This window comes from Leptodactylus fuscus, chromosome 6 (genome assembly GCF_031893055.1).
Source record: "Leptodactylus fuscus isolate aLepFus1 chromosome 6, aLepFus1.hap2, whole genome shotgun sequence".
NCBI lineage: Eukaryota > Metazoa > Chordata > Amphibia > Anura > Leptodactylidae > Leptodactylus > Leptodactylus fuscus.
This window is the reverse complement of record NC_134270.1, coordinates 54292490-54306551: the sequence shown is the minus strand read 5'-3', so window position 1 is coordinate 54306551 and position 14062 is coordinate 54292490. Positions and strand designations below refer to the sequence as shown.

The following is a 14062-nucleotide window of genomic DNA, read 5'->3' as shown; positions in this document are numbered from 1 at the left end:
AAGCTCATCTGGTTTCTTTTCTGGCACAGGTAAGCGAGGAACTGATCAGAGTTGCCATTCTGTGGCATGAGATGTGGCATGAAGGTCTGGAGGAGGCATCACGTCTGTACTTTGGAGAAAGGAATGTGAAAGGCATGTTTGCTGTGCTAGATCCCCTTCATGCCATGATGGAGCGGGGACCCCAGACATTAAAGGAGACCTCTTTTAATCAGGTGTGTCCCTAATCGTCGTCTTCACTACTGGCACGTTGAACTCCTCACCTGAGATTAATGTCAAGGAGGAAGATTGATACGTGACAAGTGGAAAATCTTTCTTTCGGATTAATTGTGTTCTAACTTGTCTGATATTTTGTTTTATTTGTTCTTTGTGTTTGTCATCATTCCTCTCTGCCCTAAAGGCTTATGGTAGAGATCTAATGGAGGCCCAGGACTGGTGTCGAAAGTACATGAAATCTGGAAATGTGAAGGATCTAACACAAGCATGGGATCTCTACTACCATGTCTTCAGGCGCATCTCCAAACAGCTGCCTCAAGTAAGTGGAGGGAAAGCCTCTCTTCACCAGTTCCTTATTGTTGAAAGTACTTATATCATCTTCTTGACTTGTGTTTCAGCTCACCTCCCTGGAGCTACAGTATGTGTCCCCCAAACTACTAATGTGTCGAGACTTAGAATTGGCTGTGCCAGGAACATATGATCCCAATCAACCAATAATACGCATCCAGTCAATTGCGCCATCTCTTCAGGTCATCACCTCCAAACAGAGACCTCGAAAGCTAACACTAATGGGTGCGTCATTTTTGCCTGTTTGGCTTTTAACGTTTTGTATATCATTTTATGAATTCACTTTTTGTAATGTTGACCAACTTTCAATATTTAGTCTTGGACAACCCATTTAAAGTTATCACTAGGATCCATGTCCAAAGCTTGTTCAGGTTTGCAGGATTTTACATCTCCCTGATGCCCTCTGCTGCTTCATTGGCTCTGCAGTGTATGATCTGTGTTGGATTGGGGAAGACAAAAATAAACAGCAACTTTTGTTGTACAAAGTTGTGATTGTGAGTCTGGTCACATAACTATATGCAGTTTGATCCGACTGTGATGCAGCAGGCACCAAAATACTAATCTGCCTTTTTGGTTGTAAAGCCCAGGGGACTTTTCCAATATGGAGTTCAGTCTAACTCAAATATGGCTGCAGTTCATTTACATCTGCAATTTTTTTCACTGTCTACTGGGTGCTACAGTACATAAACTGCATGTGATGGCAACCAGATGCATCATAAAATAGCCATGCAATATCAATGGAACTGCAAGTCACAGGCACATCTCACACAGTTTTGTATACAGTTTATATAATCCTGGTCTTATTCTAATGTTGATAAAACTACTGTAACCACAATGCATCACAGTACACTGTAAATCTACCGCTCATCCTCGCTGCACGGGCTGTGTCTGTCAGCACTGCTGACGGATCCCAAACAGCATCCAGGATGATTATGAATGCAGCTCTCAACAGAATGGTGTAAAAGATCTAATTTACTTTAAGATCAGTTTAAGGTTTATGTAGATTTTAATTCTTTAAGACATGTGACAAAGAAACACAGTTTTGATCCCTACTGCTATCTGTAAGAACTTCCCAGTTTTATATCCAGCCACCACTGGAGAGCAGACTGCAGAAATGGTTACTTTCCATTTACTAGACAGTGCTGAAAGTTGCACTATAGCGGACAGACTTCTTTAAGCCATGTGGTGTTAGACTGCCAGATCGCCACGCCTTTATCAGAAACCAGCCTGGTCTCCTACTATGGTTTACATTAAATCTGGATTTGTCCTTACAGGGAGCAATGGGCATGAGTTCATGTTTTTACTGAAAGGACATGAAGATCTACGTCAGGATGAGAGGGTAATGCAACTTTTTGGACTGGTAAACACACTTTTAGCCAATGACCCAGCATCTCTGCGGAAAAACCTCAGGTATGAACCGCTCTATTATTGAGGATGTGTACAGTGTATAGAAAAGAAAGTCACTCTGTTGTTGTTGTCCCGGTAGTATCCAGAGATATGCAGTTATCCCCCTGTCCACTAACTCGGGGCTGATCGGCTGGGTTCCTCACTGTGACACACTACATGCCCTAATACGGGACTATCGAGAAAAGAAGAAGATCCTCCTGAATATTGAGCATCGCATCATGCTGAGGGTAAGCAAGACAAGTGTTTGCTTAAAATAAAAATCATCAAATGTAAGAACTATAACGTTTTAACCTGATCCCTTCCTTTGTTGCAGATGGCTCCTGATTATGATCACCTCACCCTCATGCAGAAGGTGGAAGTGTTTGAGCATGCTGTGAATAACACTGCGGGAGATGACCTGGCCAAACTGCTCTGGCTGAAAAGTCCAAGCTCAGAGGTAGGGAACCCACAGTAACATTTTAGCCCTATTATCATCACTGATAACTACATGTTTGTGTTGAAGGAAACCTGCTACTTGGGACCTCTAAACCACCAAAATGTCCTTGTGCAACTGGGGTCCAGTGTTCCAGAGCTGCCTATATTAAAACTGTCACACATACAGTGGGGTGTACTGTCATCAGCTTCACTGGAGCAATGTACATGCACCTGAATCCTGAATTGACCAACCACTACAATGAATTATTAGATATACATGTCAGCTAGAACTGCTTCCAATAGAGTGAGAGTGCAAATCAGAGTCTTTCCTCAACGCTGTGTGCAAATGACAGCACCATTGTAAAAGCACTGTCATATTTACCACTGTGCCTGCACCAAGCACAAATAAGACTGTGCATATTTACAAGTGCCTACAGGGATTATAAAGATGCTTCATTGGTCACTGGTATTAGCAGGACCAGCACCCTGCAGGTAGGGTGACCATATGTACAAATGTTCCCAGATACCGAGGTCATTTACATCAGATATGGTTTTCGCAGGTGATGTGATATATACATTTTTGTGTTCCTTTCTATTTGAGGTCTGGTTTGATAGAAGAACCAATTACACTCGATCTCTGGCAGTGATGTCCATGGTTGGATACATCCTAGGTCTGGGTGACAGGTACATGTTGTGTGTATACGTTATGTAGATGATAATATAGAGTAAGTTACAGAAGAGGGAATGTTTTTGATGCCTGTGAATTTCCCACAGACATCCCTCTAACTTGATGCTGGATCGACTCAGCGGGAAAATCCTTCATATTGATTTTGGAGACTGTTTTGAGGTAATTATTTTTATTGTGATTTATTTTATTGTAATGGTTAATGTCAATCACTTTACATTCGAGTATATGGGGGAGACCAATGCATCAATATATTGTAAGGAACCTGTTGACTTCTCTGGGCGCTCAGTGATATTTCAAGGGTCACCAGGACAACCCTTTCTTAAAGTGGTTCTACCACGAACAGTGACCATGACATAAACCATAACATATCTTCTAGGCTGTAGATATTTATATTCTGTCTACAGACATCTATGAAAGTGAGATCATTTCTCAAATGTTTTTGGACATAGTTACCCCCCAAATCCCTAAACGGTTATATAATAAGATTATCATAGTTTTTGCAGACACTAAGAAGTGGGATCCTTGATTGTCTGTCCTTGGCTTAAATCTGATTAAGTCTCCTAATGGCAGATAATAATGTCAAATAGGCAAGAAAAAAAAAAAAAGCAGAAGGACTGATGTAAAGCAGATGCTGGAAGAGACCTGGCCAGATCAACCACATTAAATCGCACAGTGTTAGTCAGCCATGAAGACGATTGCACATGGATTTGTTGTATTGCCTATTGCACGTGCAGCTGCTCTCCGCAAAAGATATTAGAAAGAAAAAGAGTGTATACATATCTAGTCACCATATTATGTTTTTTTTGTTTTTTTGCTTTTTTTTTTGTTAAGGTGGCCATGACCAGGGAAAAGTTTCCAGAGAAGATCCCATTCCGGTTAACAAGAATGTTGACCAATGCTATGGAGGTGACTATACAGAGAATATGATGTGGATATCTATCGTTCGTTCGTTCGTTCGTTCGTTCGTTATATCTGTATGTGTAGATAATAACATACAAGCTTCGTGGCATTTTTACATCCCTGTTTCCTGTCCACAGGTAACCGGCCTTGATGGGAATTACCGAATTACATGCCACACAGTAATGGAGGTGTTACGGGAACACAAGGACAGCGTCATGGCTGTGCTGGAAGCTTTTGTGTATGACCCTCTTCTCAATTGGAGATTAATGGATAGTAAGTAGCACATGGGCAGTCACTTCACCATTTCTATACACTTGATGAGGTCATTTTATGCCCTGGAAATCTGGTCTCTTTGATTGCTCTTTCTTCCTAGATGTGCTGTTATAGACTAGAAAAAATCTATTCACACTGTATGGCTGGGATTTTGTGTGATAGCTTGGCCACAGTCCTGTTATGGTATCATAAGAGCATTGATACTACTCATGACCTCCCTGCTTTGTACAAGGCCAAAGGGCCAGTTTTTACCTGCTGCAGAGACATCCAGTGCCTGTAGCTAGCGTGTCTGTTGTCTAGAACAGCATAAGGGTAACCGCATAATATTAGGCTTAGTCAGATCATTGTTATACCACAGGCACTTGACCTTCTCAGTTATAACTATGTTGTTGCCTGTAGCCACAGCTTTACAGCAATAACTTTGTTATGCAACTGAGTAATTGCACTAGTCTTATTACTCATTGCAGTTTATTGAAGATGCTAGAATTCTCTGTTCTTATGAGGGTCAACACCCCGTGAATATCTTAGGATCAGTCATCTGGACTTCCATAGATGGTACATGGTTTATAATAAGAAGCTCACAGAGAGGGGTACAGAAGAATCCCATAGCTCCTTCCGATTGCGGCACTGTAGGAATGGCTTATGTGTTGTTTACCTAGATATTGCAGCATAGGCTAGCCATCATCCATTTTTGTATTAAAGGGGTTTTCCAGGGGATTTTTTTTTTAAAGGTCTGTTGGTACTATTATTGGTTTAATAAGTAAACCCATATACCTATAGTAGTGTTTTGAGTGATTTCTGGGAGCTCCTTGTAACTTCTGCATTTGTTTAGAGGGTTCAGCTTCCTACTATGTAACTTCCACTCCCCCCCCACACACACTCACACTTCGTATCTTCCTCTCATACACCCCCTCTCTGTCTCTCTAGCTATCCCACCTACTACTGGCCCTTCCCCACCTACTCAGCCTAACTCTCAACCTCATTATATACTTACCTCTCTTCCTTCCAGTCTTTCTACTGCATGACGGCCCCTCCTTCTTATCCGACTGCTGACACCCGCTATTGTCCCAGTGTTGCTCTGTTCTCTGCAGCCAATGATCCACCTCTACGACACAGGCGTGGGAGTGTGGATTATTGGCTACAGAGCAGTGCTGAGTCTATAGCGTGCATTGGCAGTCAGAAAACAGGGAGGAGACATCCCACAAGAAGAAGCCTCGAAGGAAGAGAGGTAAGTATGATGGAGTGGATGGAGGGAAAGTAGTATTGACTTTCCAGAAATGGATTGTCACCGGATAACCAGCAAATGTCCCTGGAGCGGTCACATGACCACCCAAGGGATATGGGTAAATATGCATTTTTGATAAATTATGTCATTTAGAAAGTAGGCAGGGGGAGGATGTTTAGATTAGTTTTTATCCCGGACAACCCCTTTAACTACAAATAAATTAATAGAAAATGAAAGATATATTTCCGTATCAGCAAATCCTATTTAGTGTATAAAGAAATGTCAGTATATCTTGTGATTTAGTCATCCTATAGGAACCATCATTGTCTGCTTCTCATACATAAAACCTTTGCTAGTTATATGATGGGTATACAGAGCTCTAGCTACCCATCTAGTCTCATATCTGTGTGTCCTATACCTGTCTATAAGTAATTTTATGTCATAATTTAGACAGCTTTTTCCACTGAAATAAAAACAATGAGGTTCCTATTGAATGACAGCGAATACAGTTGTCATAACTGAAAACCCTTCTTTAAGGGGAAGCCACCACAGTTTTTGAAGACATTTGCGTCACCAGCCACACTTTTCCTTCACTTTTATTACTTCACCTTTTGACAATGATCACTACAACCTGTTGCACCTTTTGGATTCCAAATAATTACTCTTCTCGATGAGTTCCTTTAGATGTATCCATGCTGATCTGCATGATAACCACAAGCAAATCATCACCCAACCTCTCACCATGTCTATATAATAATCTTTTCACAGCCAATATAAAAGGCACCAAACGCTCGCGTACACGGACAGACTCATACTCGGCCGGACAGTCTGTGGGTGAGTTTAATCTGAAACAAACCAACAAAGTCCTTGGAGTCTCTTTACGCATGACCAACCATTAAAGCATACCTAGTACATGTTGATACAAGTAAACTTATCTTCCAGCAGCCTGGAGGTTCCCTTTTCTCGCCTGCAGGCGCTTTGTAAACTTTCAGACAAATTCATTGTACAGCAATGCAGTAAATAGTAAAACATGAGGAGGGATATGCAGCTGCAGAATTTCTGTGTATATCAGTGAGACTGCATGCTGTGGGATGCTAGAGGATGGAGATCAAGAGCGTGCAGCTCTGCTTTTACATTCTATCAGGGCCTTGTTTTCTCTTGAAACAACAAATATATTAAGATCAGCAACACACAGTTTTCATGGCACAAGAAGAAATGTGCTGGTGGACCTGGGTGATTTCATGAAAGCAAGCATCAGACTGAAAACTGGGGAGAACTGTAAGGGCTAGGTCACACGGGGTTCCGCGTGTACACATTCCATCGTGACTGCCGCGACAGGATGCCGGTACAGTGCACTGGCTTCCCATCGTGGAAAGCCGCGATGGATTAGGCCCAAATGAATGGGCCGGAGCCTAGTGCCATGGACATTGTGGCAGATTCAGCCGTGAGATAAGATAAGATAATCCTTTAATTCTCCCACAGTGGGGAAATTTCAGCATGTTACAGCAGCAAAGTAATACAGATACAGGATAATACACAGTAATATATTACAGAAGTAGACACACATATGCTGAGAAGAGAAGATATACTAGGAGTCCATAGCAGCTAAGGAACAGAAGAAGAAAGAAGGAAGACTTCTTAATCATTAGTTTTCTGTGCAGAGTGATCTTCGCTTGGACTGATGTAAATTATACAACCTGGTTGCAGTTGGAAGGAAGGAATCTGCGGCAAGATAGGGCAGCTCGCTTCTTTCTTCCGCTACTAGCTAGCGGAAAAAAGAAGCGAGCCGCTCCCATTGAAGTCAATGGGGGCAGCGGATTTTGAGGCGGATTCCGTGTCAAAATCCGCTGCCAACTTGCCCCGTGTGAACTAGCCCTAAAGGGGTTCTCTATTCTAGACAATCTGCTGATATGTGTGTGACAACCTGGTAGTAAGTGTTCGTGCAGCGCCACCATAGGAAAACTTTAGTATTACAGTAAAGTGAATGGGTTATCTGTATGAGGTCTTATTCAGATTGGATGCTGGTCCAGTGACCTAAACTATCAGCAATTTAAGCATTCTTATAAAGCCTTAGGTTAGATAGGACAGGTCATTCAGAGCAAGAGATGCTTTTGCAACAGTTGTCCACTCTGACCAAGAGATGGGAATCTTAAATGGAAGACTGTTCCTCTATTGAAGGGGTTTTAACAACTTTAACAGTTATCCCCTATTCACAGGATAGGGAATAACTATCTGATGAGTGAGGGGTTGGAACGGGCATCCAACTGATGATGAGAATTGGGGGAGTCCAGTTCCCCAAATGTAAATGGTATTCTGCTGTTCCGTTCCTTCACTATGGAACTGATGGAGACAGAGCCCCACTATATGAAAAAGAACAAAAACTGTATAATGCATGCCATACATTTTTTTTAACTTGATGCCACTGTATGGTGCAGTCTTCTATACCAATCCATACTGGCAAAAAAAAAAAAGTGGAAACCCCAAATATAGCAGATGACAAACCAAAGGCTGTTCTGAGCTGCCATCGGATGAATAGGGGTCTATGGGTCCATTTCATTTATGCTACAGAAGCAAGATATAATGAGAAAACTAAAAGATTTCTGCGGTCCTAAATACTAAAATAGTTTAGATTGTGGGGATAACGTCTTTCCTTAGGGAGGGACCACCTTCTCAGGTGTGTGGAGACTTATACAGCCATAGTTGCTCCACTGCAAAGGAACATGGGAAGAATATGCAAATCTGTCTCCCAAGATGTAAACAGGGAGACAGTGCCTCTGATATGCTGCCCTCTATAGCAAGCACCCTGAACAACATGCCTGACTTCCCAGAAGCCTTTGCTGCATGACGCGAGGTTATAACCAAATCAATTTCTCAGCTACGTTCAGGGTGCTTGCTATAGAGGGCAGCATAACAGAGGCACTGTCTCCCTGTTTACATCTTGGGAGACAGATTTGCATATTCTTACCAAAATAGTTTGTAAAGGTGTAATATATATGCATGTATAAGGTGGTCCACGTTAATACGGTGTCCTCACCTCATGGGTTCATACCGGATGATGTCAGCAATGTAATGGTGTTTGACAGCTCGCCAGTATACTTGTGGGAAATCACTGCTAAATTACAATGTTCTGTGTTCCGGCTCCAGATTTTTCTCTCAACAACAATGTGGGCACCATACAATATGAGCGAGCTCACAGGTCGTACCCTGAACTCACAATCAGGAAAACATAAACCCCCTCAGTGCAGATGGCAGCACATGTACCATGATGTGTATATCATCCGATCCTTGTAAAACAATAAGCGTAACATGATGCCAACGCTTCACATCTCTCGGGCTTTACAGGGCATGAAACAGAACATGATGTTAATCCAGCACCTATAAAAAAAAAATATAATGATTGTGTTTCCATATTGCAGAAGTCAGAGAAGCCCGTAAATGTCATCCAGCATAATGTCTGCATTATATCACAGAACCAAGTTTTAGGAGCAGATATTAGTTTTCCATAACATACCAGCTCTTTACATTTCTTAGGACGTACGTCCACCTTCACAACCAATTGTTATTGTTTCAATGCATCAAAAATAAAGACAAAGCAACTTAAGTCAATAGTTTGTTACTTAAAGAGGTTTTCAAGCTTAAAATATTGACGACTTATGATAAAGGTAATCCATTTAGTGGGGGTCTGGCACACAGAAACCCCATCAATTAGGGTATTAGTGACCTATCTTAAGGAAAGATCATCAATATTTTCAGCCTGAAAGATCTCTTTAGGCTAAGGCCCCACGGGACATCCCGCAGCAAAAAAGCGCTGTTGGAAAAAATGCATAAAATTCGGACTTTCTGTTTCAGTTATACCTATGGAGAAACCGCCAGCATTTCCGTAGGTATAATTGACATGCTGCGATTTCCAAAACTGTGCCGCTTTTGGAAATCACAGGTTTTTTTTTACCGCGAAGTGGGCAAGACATTCCCTAGAATCCCATCCACTTTGCCCTGACTGTATAACGCCACAATTTTTCCAGTGGCGTTTTTACCGCGGGCAAATCGCAGCGTTTACGTTCCGTGGAGCCACAGCCTTAATATCCTACCTTCTTGTTCCTACAGCTCTTACACATGTAAACTCTTTAATCTCATGCTGAAGTCCATCCGCCATCTTTCTCCTTCTCTAATGGTCATTTGAATGCTGATTGAGACTACACAGGAATTTATATTCTGTTACCGTGGTTATTTATATACGTCTGCATAGGAGCTGTAGATACAAAATGGTAGATTTTAAATCAGAAATCATTTATTTTTAAATGCATTGGTTGAGATGGTGAACCTGGCTATCAGAATAAAGTCTGGCATAGTGAAACGGGATAGTAGTTGGGTGGGGGTGGCAACCTGGCAACCCAAAAGTTTTAAAGCAGAACACCACAGAACAGTAAATCTATCTCCTTCAAGGGGCTGTCCCATCAGGATAATCCCTATCTATATTGTCTTGTCGTATGTCCCCTACTCAAGTCTTCCCTCTTATAGTCAGATTGGGGAGCCGTTGCTATGGATATCTCTTGCCCTGGAAGACTCAACCCAACCATATATTACATGAATATCTGCACATGTAAGCGTGCAATGTCCATCTGCAGCTTTCCCTCAGCTGCTCCGATTGTCCAAACCCTCAGTCCGTCTTGCTGGATACACTCTAATGACAAAATTGAGAAAGTAAATTATTTCCTTCATGTTGCTGAACCTTTCTGGTCTGTCACATGTAACATTGTATGTTGTAGAGGTGATGTCTCCTCCTTAATATTCTGATATGTTTGTCTTTTTACCAGAAATGCTGGAAACTGTAGACCTTGGGGAGACCACTCATAAGAAGCCTGGGAGTACCGTGCCGGAGTCCATACACACATACAGTAGGTTCAGTGCTGCCACTTGTCAGATATGCTGCTGGTTCACACAATGCAAATGAAGGGGGGGTTATCTCAGATGCAAGAGGACATATAGAATATTTCCATCCAAACTATATTATTTCCATATTACATTTCAAGCATTTCAATGACACTTTGTATTGGTTCAAGAGTCCCACACTTCCTTTCCTTCCTGATAACCTACAGAGGGAGCAGATGGAAGGAAGTAATACATGACGGGACCAGTGCACATACTATGTGTTTGAGTTCTGTTACTATGGAGATACATAGGTCTGCATAAGAGCTGTAGACCCAGAACAATAGAAAATTGCTTCATCTTTCATTTTAGATGAAATAAAGCAATAAGGAAAAGATGGAAAAGTCTAAGCACCTTTGTAATAATGTCTGTAGTTTAAGCTGTTTAGGACTATATGTCGGACTTGTTTGATATAAAGATAGATAGATACTGTAGATAGATTAGATAGATAGATACTGTAGATAGATAGATAGATAGATAGATAGATAGATAGATACTGTAGATAGATAGATAGATAGATAGATAGATAGATAGATAGATAGATAGATAGATAGATAGATAGATAGATACTGTAGATAGATTAGATAGATAGATAGGAGATAGATAGATAGATACTGTAGATAGATAGATACTGTAGATAGATACTGTAGATAGATAGATACTGTAGATAGATGATAGATAGATAGATAGATAGATAGATAGATAGATAGATAGATAGATAGAATATACAGATGTAGCCGATTTTTGTTATTCAGACTTCTGTAACTGGTTAAACAGCCACAGTGTGATATCTTCCATAATAAGATAACCTAAAACAATGGAAAAAAAGTCATTGGAAAAACATTGACTTTTCATTGGTCTTTGATGTCTTCTCTGATAAGAGATCACTCTGCAGCAGTTTAAGCAATTGCATATCTTATCACAAAACACAACAAAAAAAATGGAAAAGTCAATGTTTTTCCAATGACTTTCTTTTCCATTGTATTAGGTTACCTTATTACAGAAGACATCATACTGCAGCATTTTTAACCGATTGCAGAAGTTTGAGTTTACTCTGCTACATCTGTGTGTGCATGGATATAAATGCAATATGTAGGAACTATCGATTGTGTTATAGTGTTAGGACTCTTCTCTAAGTATCACCAAAACTTCACAACACGTATTTTGATAGTCCAAGTAGAAAAAAAAAAAAAAAGAAGTGTCCATTAAAGTCCAAATGTGCAAGGTTACTGAGCAGCATCAGGTCTGAAACACAGTCGTTGTTCTAAAAGGGGTTAAATAGGTATATTTTGTTGTTAATTTGTTCTCATTTCCTTGCAGTTGGTGATGGTTTGGTGCAGCCTGAAGCACTGAACAAGAAAGCCATTCAGATTATAAACCGAGTGCGAGATAAGCTAACAGGTGAATTGAGTGGGGCTGAGGGTGTCTGATGTTACCCTTAGACATAGTAGCTGCTGCATTATAGTGCTTATGGGTATGTTCACACGGCAGAAACCTTTTCCACCACATGGCTTTTTCGCGCGGCTAGCTGTGACGGGATGCCGATGCATTGGCATCCCGCTCCTGATTTGGAAGGCGTCTCAAGCCGCAGCTGACTCAGCTGTGGAATCCGCATGAAGATCGGTCATGTCACATTTTTTTTCCGCTAGCTGAAAAAAATCGGTATCGGGGGGAAAAACTGCGAGTGACTCCCAATGAAATGAATGGGAGGCATTTTTGCAGGTGGACTTCACATCAAATTCCGCCTGCAAAAAAAAAAAAAAATCTATGTGAACACACCCTAAGACACACACACACACACACACACACACAATTTGTAGATCATGAGTTCAAGTTTTGCCGTTCGCACCACTTTTGCCCACTTTGACCTAAGGTTTCTATAGCTCAAACCTTGGTATTTCTGATGTCACTGCACAGCCCATTGCTAGGGGGGAGTATATAAGATAAGATAATCCTTGAATAGTCCCACCATGGGGAAATATACACATGAATCATTTATTTGCTGATGCCCAACTATTACAGGACATGTTATTCTTAATAAATGTTGGTGGAGACGATGTCCCTGTATTTTTATACTGGATCCAATTCATATGTTTTCCTTTGCTAGGTCGAGACTTTTCCCATGAAGAAACTCTAGATGTGGCCACACAAGTAGAACTATTAATAAAGCAAGCCACATCGCACGAGAACCTTTGTCAGTGTTATATTGGATGGTAAGTCTCAGTCGTGTGTGTATACCATAAAAAATGACATTTTTAACTTTCAATGGTAATTAGTTTTTAGGTCCCAAATTTTAAGGGTTAGAGCTCTTTTTTTTGTAACACCGAATCCCCAGCTCTGGGTGCAGTCACCACTAGGGGGAGCACGCTGCATTTGATTTGAACACTGTGAACTCTCCCTACAGGCAGATACAAGCAGCCAGAATTTTATCGTTTAACTCTTTTTGATGGTGTGAAGGAAACCAAGCAAGAAATACTGTGGAATTAATTGCTACAATATTTTGGACCCTGTAGAATTTATTACAAATGTAAAAACAGGCTGCAAGCCAGAGACTGCAGCACTGGGGAGTTTCCGCTGACAACATGTCCGCTGCAGATTTCTGTCCAGTCCGATGATGTCATGTTACATACTGCATTACCCAAGATTTTGCAATATTAGCAGTGTGTTTGACATCTCATTGTCACTGTCCCTTTTATTTGCAGGTGTCCTTTCTGGTAGGAACTGTGGTGACCTCTCCCCTCTCAGCCCTGGATCGGTGAAACTGGCAGCACAATGGATGTCATGGTTATGGGTCACTGATCAGCAGTGTCTCATACGTTAGTGGACAGCCTGGCAATAAACTATGGGCAGTGCGAGAGATCGCTCCTTCCAGCCTTGTGGAATGAATTCAGGCTGGGTTGGTTTTGTGTATATAGGGATCGCTTGGTGCCGCGCCAATCATGCTTAGCGCCTGTCAGCTGACCTGGAAGATGAAGAACCTGTTACCCAGCTTCAAATCAAGAACGCTCCGAGCATTTCATTACTGATGAGGGTAACCGGATCGGCCATAGCTGTGAAGAATTATGATTGTTGATAAAGAGATACAAAATGTTTATGTGACGCCAAGTGCTCTAGTGCCGCTTTGTTTATACATTATGTTGGAATTTTTATATATATATTTTTGAGTACTGCATGAGGATTGCATACTTCACAGTACAACGAACTGTTCTAAGATGTCAAGAACATTACATAGACTTACCCTTAAAGTGTGGAGGGCATCATATAGGTGGGAGGGATGGGAAGCAAAGTTGACACTCGGCCCAACTTATAAAGGTTCAGATTTGCTGTATTTTATAGTTTAAAGAGGACCTTTCATGCGTTTGGGCACAGGCAGTTCTATATACTGCTGGAAAGCTGACAGTGCGCTGAATTCAGCGCACTGTCAGCTTTCCCGATCTGTGCCCCGGGTAAAGCTCTATCGGTCCCGGTACCGTAGCTCTTTATAGTCAGAAGGGCGTTCCTGACAGTCTGTCAGGAACGTCCTTCTCCACAGCAGTGCATATCGCGATGTACAGTGTGAGCGGGGAGGAACGCCCCCTCCCGATCATACTTGTTTTCGGACGAGCACTGTGAGCAGAGGGAGGGGGCGTTCCTCCCCGCTCACACTGTACAGCGCGATAGGCGCTGCT

At 41.6% G+C, this 14062-nt stretch overlaps 1 protein-coding gene across 8 annotated transcripts in view; it reads left to right on the top strand.

Moving 5' to 3' along the window:
• The window catches only part of MTOR (mechanistic target of rapamycin kinase), a 100312-nt gene extending 86465 nt beyond the window's left edge, over positions 1-13847 (top strand). For 7 of the 8 annotated variants that reach the window (XM_075279963.1, XM_075279957.1, XM_075279962.1 and 4 more), the window contains 15 exons: positions 30-212; positions 398-532; positions 612-786; positions 1836-1971; positions 2048-2195; positions 2282-2404; positions 2984-3066; positions 3157-3229; positions 3902-3976; positions 4108-4243; positions 6237-6302; positions 10283-10363; positions 11715-11795; positions 12502-12607; positions 13097-13847. In XM_075279963.1, coding sequence (XP_075136064.1) covers positions 30-212; positions 398-532; positions 612-786; positions 1836-1971; positions 2048-2195; positions 2282-2404; positions 2984-3066; positions 3157-3229; positions 3902-3976; positions 4108-4243; positions 6237-6302; positions 10283-10363; positions 11715-11795; positions 12502-12607; positions 13097-13112 — 1617 coding nt within the window. In that variant the 3' untranslated portion in view covers positions 13113-13847. The remainder of the gene's footprint in view (positions 1-29; positions 213-397; positions 533-611; positions 787-1835; positions 1972-2047; positions 2196-2281; positions 2405-2983; positions 3067-3156; positions 3230-3901; positions 3977-4107; positions 4244-6236; positions 6303-10282; positions 10364-11714; positions 11796-12501; positions 12608-13096) is intronic. The other variant, XM_075279960.1, reaches the window with a different exon arrangement.
• Positions 13848-14062: the final 215 nt, after the last annotated feature.